The sequence below is a fragment of the Cyprinus carpio genome, chromosome B22 (assembly GCF_018340385.1).
Source record: "Cyprinus carpio isolate SPL01 chromosome B22, ASM1834038v1, whole genome shotgun sequence".
NCBI lineage: Eukaryota > Metazoa > Chordata > Actinopteri > Cypriniformes > Cyprinidae > Cyprinus > Cyprinus carpio.
Genome location: NC_056618.1, coordinates 23,014,438 through 23,029,144, shown reverse-complemented (window position 1 = coordinate 23,029,144; position 14,707 = coordinate 23,014,438). Strand labels below are relative to the sequence as shown.

The 14,707-nt window shown below is 45.0% G+C and overlaps 2 protein-coding genes across 4 annotated transcripts; both read left to right on the top strand.

The window, feature by feature from the left end:
• On the top strand, positions 1-11,225 carry LOC122134420 (interferon-induced protein 44-like). 2 transcript variants are annotated; one of them, XM_042749194.1, is made up of 8 exons: positions 1-177; positions 9,117-9,624; positions 9,737-9,791; positions 9,872-10,067; positions 10,166-10,318; positions 10,398-10,569; positions 10,669-10,769; positions 10,846-11,225. In XM_042749194.1, exons 1-8 carry the CDS (start codon positions 163-165, stop codon positions 11,032-11,034), a joined length of 1,389 nt encoding a protein of 462 aa, XP_042605128.1. In that variant the 5' UTR covers positions 1-162; the 3' UTR covers positions 11,035-11,225. The 2 variants fall into 2 exon arrangements, with proteins under 2 accessions (XP_042605128.1, XP_042605129.1); XM_042749195.1 differs by lacking the exon at positions 9,117-9,624 and having other exon boundaries at positions 130-177.
• Positions 11,226-11,943: 718 nt separating this feature from the next.
• Positions 11,944-14,494, top strand: LOC109047376 (interferon-induced protein 44-like). 2 transcript variants are annotated; one of them, XM_042749202.1, is made up of 3 exons: positions 11,944-12,253; positions 14,141-14,207; positions 14,287-14,494. In XM_042749202.1, exons 1-3 carry the CDS (start codon positions 12,235-12,237, stop codon positions 14,492-14,494), a joined length of 294 nt encoding a protein of 97 aa, XP_042605136.1. In that variant the 5' UTR covers positions 11,944-12,234. The 2 variants fall into 2 exon arrangements, with proteins under 2 accessions (XP_042605136.1, XP_042605134.1); XM_042749200.1 differs by having other exon boundaries at positions 11,944-14,035.
• The last annotated feature ends 213 nt before the right edge of the window (positions 14,495-14,707 follow it).

Below are 14,707 nucleotides of genomic sequence, written 5' to 3'. Positions count from 1 at the left end.
CGATTACGAGGCTGTGTCGTTTGATTGGGGGGAAGAGAGAGCTTGACGTTACGCTTTCGGCTGTGGATGTAAGATAGCTACTAAAGCAGCATTTCATCCACTGATAATAGAGGACATTTATATAAAGATCAGTGGTTTCATAATTTCTTCAGAAAAAGGGGAATGCGAAAGGCAAAGGTAAGGTAGACAGCCGTTATGAAATTTATAAAAGTAAAAAATGTGCAAAGACAATAAATAATACTATATATTTTATTTGAGCAGATTTTGCTTTAGTTTCAGTTTTGATTCTGGCTGATCAGTTTCAGTTAGTTCATGTAATGTTATGCTGTTCAGAAATCGTATGGCAAGCCGTTTTAGCTTAAAACATTCCCAGCATTACTCTTATAATTGCATTTTTACTAGTAACAATTCAATTAGAGAGCTCTGTAACTGAATTAAAGAGCACTGCAATTGCATCCTTACTAGTAACAATTCGATTAGACAGCCCTCTAATTCAAATTTTACTAGTAAGAATCAACATTAGAGAACTCTTAATGCAATTTGTATCAGTAACAATTGAATTAGAGAGCTCTGTGATCACATTCTTACTAGTAACAATTGAAATAGAGCTCTCTACAATTCAATTCTTTCTAGCAAAAATTACAATTAGAGAGATCTTTAATGCAATTCTTACTAGTAACAACTGAATAAGAGAGCTCTTTAATTCAATTAGCTCTCTAATTCAGTTTTTACTAGTAAGAACTGATTTATAGAGCTCTTTAATTCAATTACAGTTCTGCAATTAAACATTTTAATTTTTTTTTTTGTTTTTTAATTTTAATAATTGAATTATAGAGCTCTGTAATTGCATTTTTACTAGTAAGAATTAAATTAGATAGCTCTCTAAATGGAATTATTACTAGTAAGAATTAAATTAGGGAGCTCTCTTTCTGAAATTGTTACTAGTATGAATTCAATTGTAGAGCTCTCTAAATGTAATTCTTACTAGTAAAAATTCTGCTCTGTAATTAAAATGAATGGAAGTCAATGGAGACATATGACTAGGCAAGGCAAGGCAAGTTTATTTATATAGCACATTTCATACACAATGGTAATTCAAAGTGCTTTACATAAAAGAAAGTAAAATAATCATGAAAGAAAAACTTGTAATAATAACAAAGTAAAACAAGGAACTAAAAAACTGATGAATTAATTTAAACCAGTTAAAAATAGAAAATGATTTTACATAAAATACAGTGAATACATAAAATACAGTGCAATCAGTTCAGACGTCGCACAGTGCTCATTCAATAAATGCACAACTAAACAGATGAGTTTTGAGTCTAGATTTAAAAGTGGCTAATGTTTTAGCACATCTGATCTCTTGTGGAAGCTGATTCCAACTGTGGGCAGCATAGTAACTAAAAGCAGACTCCCCTTGTTTTGTGTGAACCCTTGGTATTTCTAACTGACTCGATCCTAATGATCTGAGTTGTCTGTTAGGTTTATATTCAGTGAGCATATCTGCAATGTATTTCAGCCCTAGGTCACTGAGTGATTTATAAACGAGTAAAAGTACTTTAAAATCGATCCTAAATGTAACTGGAAGCCAGTGTAAGGACCTGAGGACTGGCGTGATATGCTCAGATTTTCTGGTTTTAGTCAGAATCCTGACAGCAGCGTTCTGGATGAGCTGCAGCTGTCTAATGGTCTTCTTGGGGAGGGGAGACTATTACAATAGTCCACCCTGCTGGTGATAAAGGCATGAACAAGTTTCTCCAAGTCTTGACTGGAAACAAAACATCTGATTCTTCCAATGTTTTTTAGATGATAGTATGCTGATTTATTTACTGCTTTGACATGACCACTGAAACTAAGGTCTGTCTCCAGAATCACATCTAGAGTCAAGGTATGCATTCACCTTGAGAACTTCATCTTTGTTTCCAAATGCAATGACTGTTTTTTTCCAAATGCAAATGACTGTTTTTTTCTTGTTTAACTGAAGAAAGTTCTGGTACATCCAACTATTAATTTCATCAATACATTGGCAGAGGGAGTCAATGGGGCTATAGTCATTTGGAGATAAGGCTAGGTAAATATGAGTATCATCAGCATAGCTGTGATAGGCAATTTGGTTCTTTCTCATTATTTGACTTAGTGGGAGCATATACAGGCTAAACAAGAGCGGTGCAAGAATTGAGCCTTGTGGGACTCCGCATGTCATGGATGTCCACTTAGACTTATGCTCTCACATACTCACATGTGCAGGAATTGCAAAAAGTGAGGTTGATCCAATTGCAGTATGTTTATTGAGGCAATCCAAAAATCATAACTTAGCCAGGCAAAGGTCAACATCCAGGTAATCCGTCCAAAACAAGAAACATAAACAACATACAAAAACACGAGAAACCAGGGAACCAGGAAAACGCAGGGTGACATTCAACAAGGACTCTGTAACAAAGACAGAACAACCAGGGTATTTTAAAGACAGGTGCAAACAAGGTAAGTGGTGACAGCTGAATACAATGAACAGTGATGAGCAGCTAAGGCTAGTGGGAAATGAAGTTCTGACGAAGATGACAATAAGGGGAAGTGAGACCTCTAGTGGCCACCCAGGGAGACACAGAACAGACACCGTGACACTACCCCCCCTCTAAGGAGCAGCTTCCAGATGCTCCTCAGGACCAAATAAACACAAAACAAAGAGACCAGGAGGGAGGTGGACTGGTGGAGGCAGAACAGGGGGAGGGATGGCGGGCCAGGCCCGTGTAGGGGAACTGGGACCGGCAGCGATGGCTCCCCCTGGTAGCCCAGGTGGCTTGGTCAGATCAGGGGGCCATGGTGGACCCGAAAGTTCAGGGGACCACGAGGGACCAGGCAGTTCAGGGGGGCCACGGTGGACCCGAAAGTTCAGGGGACCACGAGGGACCAGGCAGTTCAGGTGGCCACGTGGACCCGAAAGTTCAGGGGACCACGAGGGACCAGGCAGTTCAGGTGGCCACGGTGGATCAGTCCATTCTCGTTGTGCAGACAGCCAGGGAGGAATTCGCCATTTGAGTGGCCCGAACGGAACCTGCCAATCGGGGAGCCAGTAAGGAGCAGGCTGTGGCGATGGCCCGGTCACGGCATTGGGAACGGCATCAGGAACGACCTCAGACAAGGACACCGCCTCGGGAACGGCCTTGGACACGGGTATCGCCTCCGGAGCCATCTTGGGCCCCGCATCGGCCTCCGGAACAGCATCGGCCACCGCCTCTGGAATGGCCTCAGGAACGGCATCGGACCAGGACACCGCCTCAGGAACGGCCTCAGGAACGGCCTCAGGAACGGCCTCAGGAAACGGCCTCAGGAACGGCCTCAGGAACGGCATTGGACAAGGCCCCCGCCTCGGGAACGGCCTCGGGAACGGCCTCAGGAACGGCATTGGACAAGGGCACCGCCTCGGGAACGACCTCTGCATCGGGCACCACCTCAGGAACGACCTCGGCCTGCGCATCGGCCACCGCCTCGGGAACGATCTCGGCCTGCGCATCGGGCACCGCCTCGGTCTCTGGAAGCAACTCGGGCACCACCTCGGTCTCTGGAACAACATCGGGAACCGCCTCGACCTGCGGAACGGCCTCGGGCACCGCCTCAGGAACGACCTCGGCCTGCGCATCGGGCACCGCCTCGGGAGCGACCTCGGCCTGCTCATCGGGCACCGCATCGGGCACCGCCTCGGTCTCTGGAAGCACCTCGGGCACCGCCTCGACCTGCGGAACGGCATCGGCCACCGCCTCGACCTGCGGAACAGCATCGGGCACCGCCTCGGCATCGGGAACAACATCGGGCCCCGCCTCGACCTCCGGAACAGCCTCGGTCTCGGGCATTACATCGGGAACCGTCTCTGGCACCGTCTCTGGCACCGCATCGGGCACCGCCTCGGCATCGGGCATTGCATCGGGGACCGCCTCGGCATCGGGGACCGCCTCGGCATCGGGCACTGCCTCGGGCACCGCCTCGGCCTCGGGGACCGCCTCGGGCACCGCCTCGGCATCGGGGACCGCCTCGGCATCGGGCACCGCCTCGGCATCGGGCACCGCCTCGGCCTCGTGCATAGCATCGGGAACCGCCTCTGCCTCGACCACCGCCTCGGCCATCGCATCGGGAACCGCCTCTGCCTCGACCACCGCCTCGGCCATCGCATCGGGCACCGCCTCGGCAACGGGCACCGCCTCGGTATCGGACATTGCATCGGGAACCGCCTCGGCCACCGCATCAGGCACCGCCTCGGGCACCGCCTCGGCATCGGGCACCGCCTCGGCATCGGACATTGCATCGGGAACCGCCTCGGCCACCGCATCAGGCACCGCCTCGGGCACCGCCTCGGCATCGGGGCACCGCCTCGGCCTCGGACACAGCCTCGGGCACCTCCTCGGCATCGGGCACAGCCTCGGGCACCGCCTCGGCATCCAGAACCACCTCGGGCCCCGCCTCGGGAACCTCGGGCACGTCCACCTGGACGACAACGGCCTGCTCGGGAACGTCCTCCTGGACGGCAGCGGCCCGCTCGGGAGCGTCCTCCTGGACGGCAGCGGCCCGCTCGGGAGCGTCCTCCTGGACGGCAGCGGCCCGCTCGGGAACGTCCTCCTGGACGGCAGCGGCCCGCTCGGGAACGTCCTCCTGGACGGCAGCGGCCTGCTCGGGAACATCCTCCGGGCTTCGAGGAACGGCTGACGCCTGTCTCCTCCTCCTGCGGCCTCTATGATGGCGTGCCGGTGGCTCCTTGACGGAAGACTCAGGCGTTGAGTCAACCATCTTGTGCTGTGGTGCTGAACTGGTGGCCATCCTGGGCATTGGCGTTGGCTCAGCGGCCGTGATGTGAACACCCCTGGGAATCTCCGGGATCTGGCACATCCTGGAAAAGTAACTCAACAATGTCTCCGCGGCCATCTTGGGCTGTGGCGCTGGGCTGGCGGCCCTCTTGTGCTGTGGCGCTGGGCTGGCGGCCATCTTGTGCTGTGGCGATGGGCTGGCGGTCATCTTGTGCTGTGGCGCAGGGCTGGCGGCCACCTTGTGCTGTGGCGCTGGGCTGGCGACCCTCCTGGACTGTGGTGCTGGCTCAGCAGCCGTGACGTGAACACCTTTGGGAATCTCTAGGATCTTGGACAGCCTAGAAAAATAATCCAAGAACGTTTCCGTCGCCCTCTTCTCCGCAGACACAGTCTCGGCGGACGTGTGCTTCCTCCCCCCTCTCACGAGCCCCGGGTCGAAGGGGGACCATGGTGGAGAGCGATGCCGGACCTCCTCTCGCCCGCTCACTCCTATGCGACCTCCCCGGGTCCCACGAAAAACGGCCAGGCGGTTCCCTCAAACCCACTCCTTCTCTCCCGCTCGATGGCAGGGGGGAGAAACCTCCAAAAAACGGGGAACCTCGGGAACCTCGGGCACGTCCACCTGGACGACAGCGGCCTGCTCGGGAACGTCCTCCTGGACGGCAGCGGCCCGCTCGGGAACGTCCTCCTGGACGGCAGCGGCCCGCTCGGGAACGTCCTCCTGGACGGCAGCGGCCCGCTCGGGAACGTCCTCCTGGACGGCAGCGGCCCGCTCGGGAACATCCTCCGGGCTTCGAGGAACGGCTGACGCCTGTCTCCTCCTCCTGCGGCCTCTATGATGGCGTGCCGGTGGCTCCTTGACGGAAGACTCAGGCATTGAGTCAACCATCTTGTGCTGTGGTGCTGAACTGGTGGCCATCCTGGGCATTGGCGCTGGCTCAGCGGCCGTGATGTGAACACCCCTGGGAATCTCCGGGATCTGGCACATCCTGGAAAAGTAACTCAACAATGTCTCCGCGGCCATCTTGTGCTGTGGCGCTGGGCTGGCGGCCCTCTTGTGCTGTGGCGCTGGGCTGGCGGCCATCTTGTGCTGTGGCGCTGGGCTGGCGGCCATCTTGTGCTGTGGCGCTGGGCTGGCGGCCATCTTGTGCTGTGGCGCTGGGCTGGCGACCCTCCTGGACTGTGGTGCTGGCTCAGCAGCCGTGACGTGAACACTTTTGGGAATCTCTAGGATCTTGGACAGCCTAGAAAAATAATCCAAGAACGTTTCCGTCGCCCTCTTCTCCGCAGACACAGTCTCGGCGGACGTGTGCTTCCTCCCCCCTCTCACGAGCCCCCGGGTCGAAGGGGGACCATGGTGGAGAGCGATGCCGGACCTCCTCTCGCCCGCTCACTCCTATGCGACCTCCCCGGGTCCCACGAAAAACGGCCAGGCGGGTTCCCTCAAAACCCACTCCTCCTCTCTCCCGCTCGATGGCAGGGGGGGAGAAACCTCAAAAAACATCCTGCTGGATCTAAGTGTGACGGAGTCCTTCTGTCACGAACCGCACACAGACAGGTAGATCCAATTGCAGTATGTTTATTGAGGCAATCCAAAAATCATAACTTAGCCAGGCAAAGGTCAACATCCAGGTAATCCGTCCAAAACAAGAAACATAAACAACATACAAAAACACGAGAAACCAGGGAACCAGGAAAACGCAGGGTGACATTCAACAAGGACTCCGTAACAAAGACAGAACAACCAGGGTATTTAAAGACAGGTGCAAACAAGGTAAGTGGTGACAGCTGAATACAATGAACAGTGATGAGCAGCTAAGGCTAGTGGGAAATGAAGTTCTGACGAAGATGACAATAAGGGGAAGTGACACCTCTAGTGGCCACCCAGGGAGACACAGAACAGACACCGTGACACACATGATGGGATGTGACTTCTTTGTTTGACATGAAGGGTTTGAGTGAAATAACAGAAAGCCTGACCTAGTTTTCCAGTCTCTCTATTAGTATGTTATGATCGACAGTGTCAAACGCAGCACTGAGATCTAGCAATACCAGCACTGATATTTTGCCAGAGTCAGAATTTAAGCGAATATCATTTATTATCTTAATGAGTGCTGTCTCTGTGCTGTGATGTGTTCGGAAACCAGATTGAAATTTGTCCAGGTATCCATTTGAGTTTAAGTATTTGTTCAGCTGATTAAAAACTACATTTTCTATAATTTTGCCTATGAAAGGAAGATTTGATATTGGTCTATAATTGCTCAAAATGGTGTTATCAAGATTGTTCTTTTTCAGGAGGGGCTTAACAACTGCAGTTTTCAGTGAGTTTGGAAATGTCCCAGAAAGAAGTGAGGCGTTCACCACTTCTAAGAGATCTGCTTCTAAACAGTTAAGCACACTTTTGAAAAAAGATGTGGGAAGTGTGTCAAGATAGCAGGTTTACGATTTTAGATGCTGCACTATTTCTATTCTAAAATACTATACTATTCCAAAATTTTGCTATCAGTTGCTTCAAAAATAGACATAGTATCTTTTTGATATTGCGGCCGAATCTGTCTGACCTGTGCATTATTTGGGAATGTGCTAATCACCTTCCTGATATTGAGGATCTTCTCAGAAAAGAAGGAAGCAAACTCATTGCATTTGCTTTTTGAGAGCATTTCACTGGGAATCTGACTTTGGGGGTTTGTCAGTCTCGCAACAGTAGCAAAAAGAGAATGAGTGTTGTTTAAGTTACTGTTTATAAGGTTTGAGAAGAAACTCTGTCTAGCTGTGGCTAGTTTCACATTAAAAGCATGAAGGCTGTCTTTATAGATGCTAAAAAACACTAAGTCATTAATTAGAAATGATTTATTTTTAGTGAGTGAATGTTTAAAAATGCTAACTTGATGGCAGTGCTTTGTGTCTTTACAGCAATCTTAGTATGATGCATAATAGGCCGCAGATTAGATGAGTTAGCCCTTCGGCTTGAAAAGGCCTTAGACTTTCTATCACGTGATAAAACAGAAATAGAGAAAGCTACAGGCACACTGGGTTCCCGCTTGTTCTGTAAACATTTGTGAATGTTGCTGCTATTATAGCGTGGACCTGACACATATCACTGAGAGCAGCTATCAGTTGTTGTTTTTGGTTCACCTACAGCAGATAAAGGGTTTGGGCCCTGGCGTTGTTGCAGCGGTCAGAGAGCTCTCACAGGAGCAGGGCCCACAGGCTTTGGTGGCTGGGGGGCCCGCCGTTTTTTAGTTGATATCTGGGGGCTTGCAGAAAAAGAGTGGGAGAGTTTGGTCCCAGCATACACCAGTTCTTCCATCCTCTGTGAGAAGCATAGAAGTGGAGATGCTGGAGAAAGGGATAATGTGTCCGGTGAGCGGGGCTGTGTCTCTGGTGTTTCCGGTGACTGTGATATGTTGTCTTGGCTTCCCTGGCTGTTTTCCAGAAAGTCGTCCTTGGGTGCGGAGTCTTGGAGTTGTTTTGATACATCACAATCTGTATGTGATGAGCTCTGTGGGCAGGGCTCAGCCGGGATAGTGTACATGAGCAGTGCTTGTTGTGGCTGCGTCATGTTATCAGTGTCCTTGTGGGATGTGTAAACCACATGACAACTTTGACCAGGTGTGTGTGTGCTGAATGGATTGACAAACTCTGCTGAAGGATGACATAGGGAGAAGTAGATATTGTCCTTAAGCACTCTAGCACCAAGTTTATTTGGGTGGAGGCCGTCCGGTTTAAACAGTTGTCTATGGCCCCAGAAAAGATTGAAGTTGTCGATGAAATTCACTCCTTTTATATTGCACGATCTTTGTAGCCATGTGTTCAGCCCAAGCAACCGTGAAAACATATTTGTTCCCCTTGCTGGGAGTGGTCCACTGATGAACGACTGAACTTTTAGTCTTCGAAGTGTTTCAAAGAGTTCACTGAAGTCCTTCTTAAGGAGTTCTAACTGCTCTTTCCGAATATCATTCTTCCCCACATGGATGATGATTCGATTTGCTGTCTTGCGCTTCATCAGAATGTTCAGAAGTTCTTTGTTTACATCAGAGACAGCAGCATGTTGTTGTATTTCTGCTACTAATGTTCCTGATAATAGAGTCACCCTAGTAAAATTAGAAGTAGACTAGTAAAATTCATTTGTAGAGCTCTGTAATGGGAATTCTTACTAGTAATAATTTAAGTGTAGATCTCTATAATTGAACTGTTACTAGTAAAATGCAATTATGATGAGTAACGCTGGGAGTATTTTAAACTAAAACGGCTTGCCAAATGCTTGTGTCTATGTGTGTCTGCTACAGAATTCAAATGACATACATCCATTTTCTTGTTTAGATGTATTCAGCTTTCGGGGCAGCCAGCACTCACAACGTTCCACTCACTTCTATATTAACAGAAGAGCAAAGAGAACAGCTTTGTGCCTCACTAGGGAATGTGAAACTGTCTCTTCTCTACAAAGCTTCAGTTCATGGATATAAAGCTTCTGCCTTCCACCAGAGATGTGACCGTCAGGGTCCTACTTTACTTGTAGCCTACAACCGTTCAGGCTACATCTTTGGTGGATACACTAGTGTAGATTATGCTCAGAGCGGGCAGTATATTACTGATAAGGACACATTTATATTTAGTTTTCAGGGCAAGATCCCTGTGTGCATCAAAATTAACCATGGACATTATGTACGTCTCGATGACGCTGGAGTGCCCAGCTTTGGTCAACAGCTGTACTTTTGCTACAAGAACCAGCCAGTTGTGTATAGTTTGGGAGGCAATGCATTCAGTATTAATACGGCAGCAATGTATGGGAACGATCCTCAACTGAGTGAATGTGAGGTCTACAAAATAAGTAAGCCAATCACCAGATTTTTTTTTAACTGAAAAGTACAAGAAGTTTAAGGCTTTTTATGTAATTTACTGTAATCTTTATTGTTAACATTTATTTATTATTTGTCATGCAGGCTCTCAAGTCAGTACTGAGGAGAAACCTTGGAGGAATGTTCTGTGGACAGCTGAGTATGTTTCTACTCAGGTTCTGGTTTTGTTTGGTCATTGTAACTTGATATACAGCTATAAAATTGTGATCTCCGTTGTAGACGAAAAGATGAGCTCATGGAAATGATCAGGAACCATAAACCTGTGGTGGCATCTGTGAGTCGTGTCCGAATCCTAATGATTGGTCCTGTAGGAGCTGGAAAATCCAGTTTCTTCAACTCCATCAACTCCATCTTCATGAGCCGCATTACCAGCAAAGCCATGTCAGGATCTGCAGCCACTAGTCTCACCACACAGGTACAGATTTAACAGCTTTCATAGTGTTTCCTGTAAGAGTTCAAGCAATGTCTCTTGATGACTTCAAATCTTGATGTGATTTTCTTCTTGGTTGGTAGTTTCGCACATATCCAGTGAAAGACGGTCGTGAGGGAAAACTGTTGCCATTTGTGTTGTGTGACACCATGGGACTCGAGGAGCAGTCAGGTGCAGGACTGGATATTGAGGACATCAGCAGCATTCTTCAAGGTCACATACCAGACCGCTATAAAGTAAGAGCACTCATCTCCAAAATCAATGAAGGTTGAAGTATAAATGATGTTTGCTTCATGCTAAATCATCTCGATTCAGTTCAACCCCACAACACCGTTTAAACCTGATGAGCAAAAGTCCTCCAGACCTGTATCTCTTCAGGAGAAGATCCACTGTGTGGTGTATGTGATAGATGCCACCAAAATCTCCCTCATGTCTGACAAACTACAGGAAAAACTTGCTTCCATACGCAGAAAAGTGAACTCACTTGGTGTGTGAACATATTCACACTAGTCATGTGACTAATAAAAATTTGGTTGTACATAGAGCTGCATGTGACGCACCTTAAAACGTACCTCAACAATTTCAGGCATCTCTCAGATCGTCTTGATGACAAAAGTAGATGAAGCATGTCCTCTAGTGGAGGAAGATCTTCAAAGCCTTTATGTCAGTTCCTACATCAAGACAAAGGTGAGACGCGGTCACATGATCAGATGTCTGTTGCTACAGGACTCAGAGAGAGTGAGGTGTTGTTTTGTGTCTGCAGGTGCAGGAGGTGAGCTCTCGGTTGGGTGTGCCGGTGTCTTGTGTGTTACCGGTGAAGAACTACAGTCAGGAGCTGGAGCTGGAGCTCAACTGTGACGTCCTGCTGCTCAGCGCTCTACAGCAGATGCTCAACTTTGCAGACGACTATCTGGATGATGCTGATCAAATGGAGGACAATATATATATATAGATTTGGGTTTTGTGGTTCCAGTTGAGACTAGAATGTAGTAGAAATTATGGGTGTGGTCAATAAATTAATTTGATGTTAATTTATAACAATTATAGTCACATCCGTTAGTTACTCACTGTGTCAATAATTAAGCAAACAAACAGCTTTAAATGTAATAATGGAATGGTGAGTGGGTGGTACTAATAATGACATAAAAAAATTTAAAAAAAAAATTAAAATTTCTCTGGGGAGACGAGAAGACCATTTAGGAAACAAGGTTTGTAACCTTGTTAACCTGCACTGTTGACTGTTTACTAATAGTTATTACATATTTTACTGACTGAGGTACTGGATTGTGTTTAACATGCTTTTGATTTTAGGATGATTTGCAAGTAAAGCAGGCTGAACTCACTACAATTTTAGTGAATATGGACATTTTACAAATAGTTTGTAGGAAAAGAGAACTTAACGTATTCACATTCTTTACGTTAGCACACTCACAGGCATATTGTCTATGACCACGCTCAACTGACCTGAGGTACGTGTTCAAGTATCGTGTTATCGTGAAATCTCCAATGCGTAGTCAGTGCAGGGAATATTCTATTATTTAAAGTTTATATAAAATAATAGTATTTAAATCTTATTTACACAAAAATAACTTTATTCTGAAAGTACATTCATTCAATTTTTGAAGTGGAGCTGCATCGTCTCGGGTGACTCGAGTTCGAGTCTCGATTCGAAGACCCCTTTCTATCTATCTTGTAGGCTACTGTCCTATAAAATAAAGTCAGTCAGTCCAATATATATATATACACACACACACACATACACATACAAGCAGAAAAGTAAGTGAAACCTAGCTGTTAAAAACGGAGGAATATTTATTAATGTTATTGGTGATAATTGTGTGGTGGCTTGTTTTTGAATTTTAGTGAGCAAGCATTTTTACGTGACTTGAAGTTTCTTATGTGATATGGCAGATATTGATCTGGCATGGAATTATTTTAAGAATTTTTTCTTTAGCATTTTTTCTTTAGCTCTGATTAATAAGCATGCAGCCCTAAGAAGATTTAGAGTTCGTGGTAAAGACAATCCATGGTTTAATACATCTGTTTTTCTTCTTCCAACAGAGAAAGAAATATTGCATGGACCAAGGCTAAAAGAACTAATAACGCTGTTGATTAGGAACAATATAGGGCACTAAGGAATAAATGTACTAAAATGATGAAAAATGCAAAAAGTGAGTATTATCTTAGTATGATAAATACAAATTTTAGTAAATTTTGGAAGCTGATAAAATCATCAACTGGGTCTATGTTGGGCCCAGCAGCTCCCGCTTTACTAAAGGTAAATAATGAAGAAATTAAGGATAAACATAATATAGCAGAGACTTTTAATATGCATTTTACTAATATAAGTTCAATCACTTAATCTGGTTTCTCTGTAGATGCAGATGGTAAAGATAATATGGCCATCCCTTCTAGTTCTAAAATAAATGTTTTTAATTTTATACCTATTTCCCTGTTTCAGGTTCATAAAGCCTTGTTAAGTCTTGATTGTAAAAAGTCTGCTGGACCTGATCAAATAGAGCCTTACTTTTTAAAAATATCTGCAATGAGACCTATTGCTTCTATTTTTAATTTAAGCTTAAATAGTGGTATAATACCAAGTTCTTGGAAGTCAGCAATTATTCGGCCTAATTGCAGTTTCGAACAGTTTCAATTCTGTTTTAGCTTAAAACATTCCCAGCATTACTCTTATAATTGCGTTTTTACTAGTAACAATTCAATTAGAGAGCTCTGTAACTGAATTAAAGAGCTCTGCAATTGCATCCTTACTAGTAACAATTCGGTTAGACAGCCCTCTAATTCAAATTTTACTAGTAAGAATCAACGTTAGAGAGCTCTTTAATGCAATTCTTACTAGTAACAACTGAATAAGAGAGCTCTTTAATTCAATTAGCTCTCTAATTCAGTTTTTACTAGTAAGAATTACAAATAGAGAGCTCTCTAATTCAATTGTTACTAGTAAGAACTGATTTATAGAGCTCTTTAATTCAATTACAGAGTTCTGCAATTAAACATATTTAATGTGTTTTTTACTAGTAAAAATTGAATTATAGAGCTCTGTAATTGCATTTTTACTAGTAAGAATTAAATTAGATAGCTCTCTAAATGGAATTATTACTAGTAAAAATTAATTTAGAGAGCTCTCTAATTGAAATTGTCAAAATTCTGTTGTAGAGCTCTGTAATTAAAATGAATGGAAGTCAATGGAGACATGACTAGTAAAATTCATTTGTAGAGCTCTGTAATTGGAATTCTTACTAGTAATAATTTAAGTGTAGAGCTCTATAATTTAATTGTTACTAGTAAAAATGCAATTATGATGAGTAACGCTGGGAGTATTTTAAGCTAAAACAGCTTGCCAAATGCTTGTGTCTATGTGTGTCTGCTACAGAATTCAAATGACAGACATCCATTTTCTTGTTTAGATGTATTCAGCTTTCGGGGCAGCCAGCAACCACAACGTTCCACTCACTTCTATATTAACAGAAGAGCAAAGAGAACAGCTTTGTGACCTGCTGGGGAATGTAAAACTAAAGTTTCAAAAGTTAATGGATATAAAGCTTCTGACTTCCACCAGAGATGTGACCATCAGGGTCCCACTTTAATTGTAGCCTACAACCTTTCAGGCTACATCTTTGGTGGATACACTTGTGTAGATTATTCTCAAAGTATGCAGAATATCACAGATGAGAAGGCTTTCCTGTTCAGCTTTCATGGTGGAGTTCCTCTCTGCACTGATGTTAACAGTAGACATTATGCACTCTATGATGATGCTAGAGAGCCCAACTTTGGCCAACAGTTGTACTTTTGCTACAACAATCAGCCACGTGTGTACAATCTAGGAGCAAATGCATTTATTAGCGGATTGAGTAATGCATTCAGTTTTAGTGCTGTCAAACTATATGGGGATGACACTCAGCTGAGTGAATGTGAGGTGTACAACGTGGAAGAGAGTAAGACAATTATCAGAAAAATCCAATTATGTACAGTTAAATTATATCATAACTCCAGTCTCTTTCAATAATTGCTAATGTAATGTCAATTGTTCACTCAAACAGGAAGTACTCTGTCAGAGCCTCAGGTCAGTGCAGAGAAGCCGTGGAGGAATGTTCTGTGGACAGCTGAGTATGTTTTCCTGATGCTGAATTCATTCAGTAATAAAATACAGTTTAAGTTTGACTATGTTTGAACTACTCTTTTGTAGACGAAGAGCAGAGCTCATGGAAATGATCAGGAATTATAAACCCCTGATGACATCTGTGAGTCGTGTCCGAATCCTAATGATCGGTCCTGTAGGTGCTGGAAAATCCAGTTTCTTCAACTCCATCAACTCCACCTTCTTCTTGATACAGCAGATGCTCAACTTCGCAGACGACTATCTGGATGATGCTGGTCAAATGGAGGACAGTTAAAAAAAAAAAAAAAAGCTTTGCTGAGATGCGTCCATATTATTACATTGTCTTTGAATAGGATATAGGTGGCTTATCTTCCATCTCTGCATGATAATGTATCTTAAGCCAGAAAATTGGTATATTACTTATTGCATTTATTTATTGAGGATTTATTGCAAAAATACTATAAGATCAATATTACAAAGTAAGACTGTCACACTGTTCTAAAAGAAA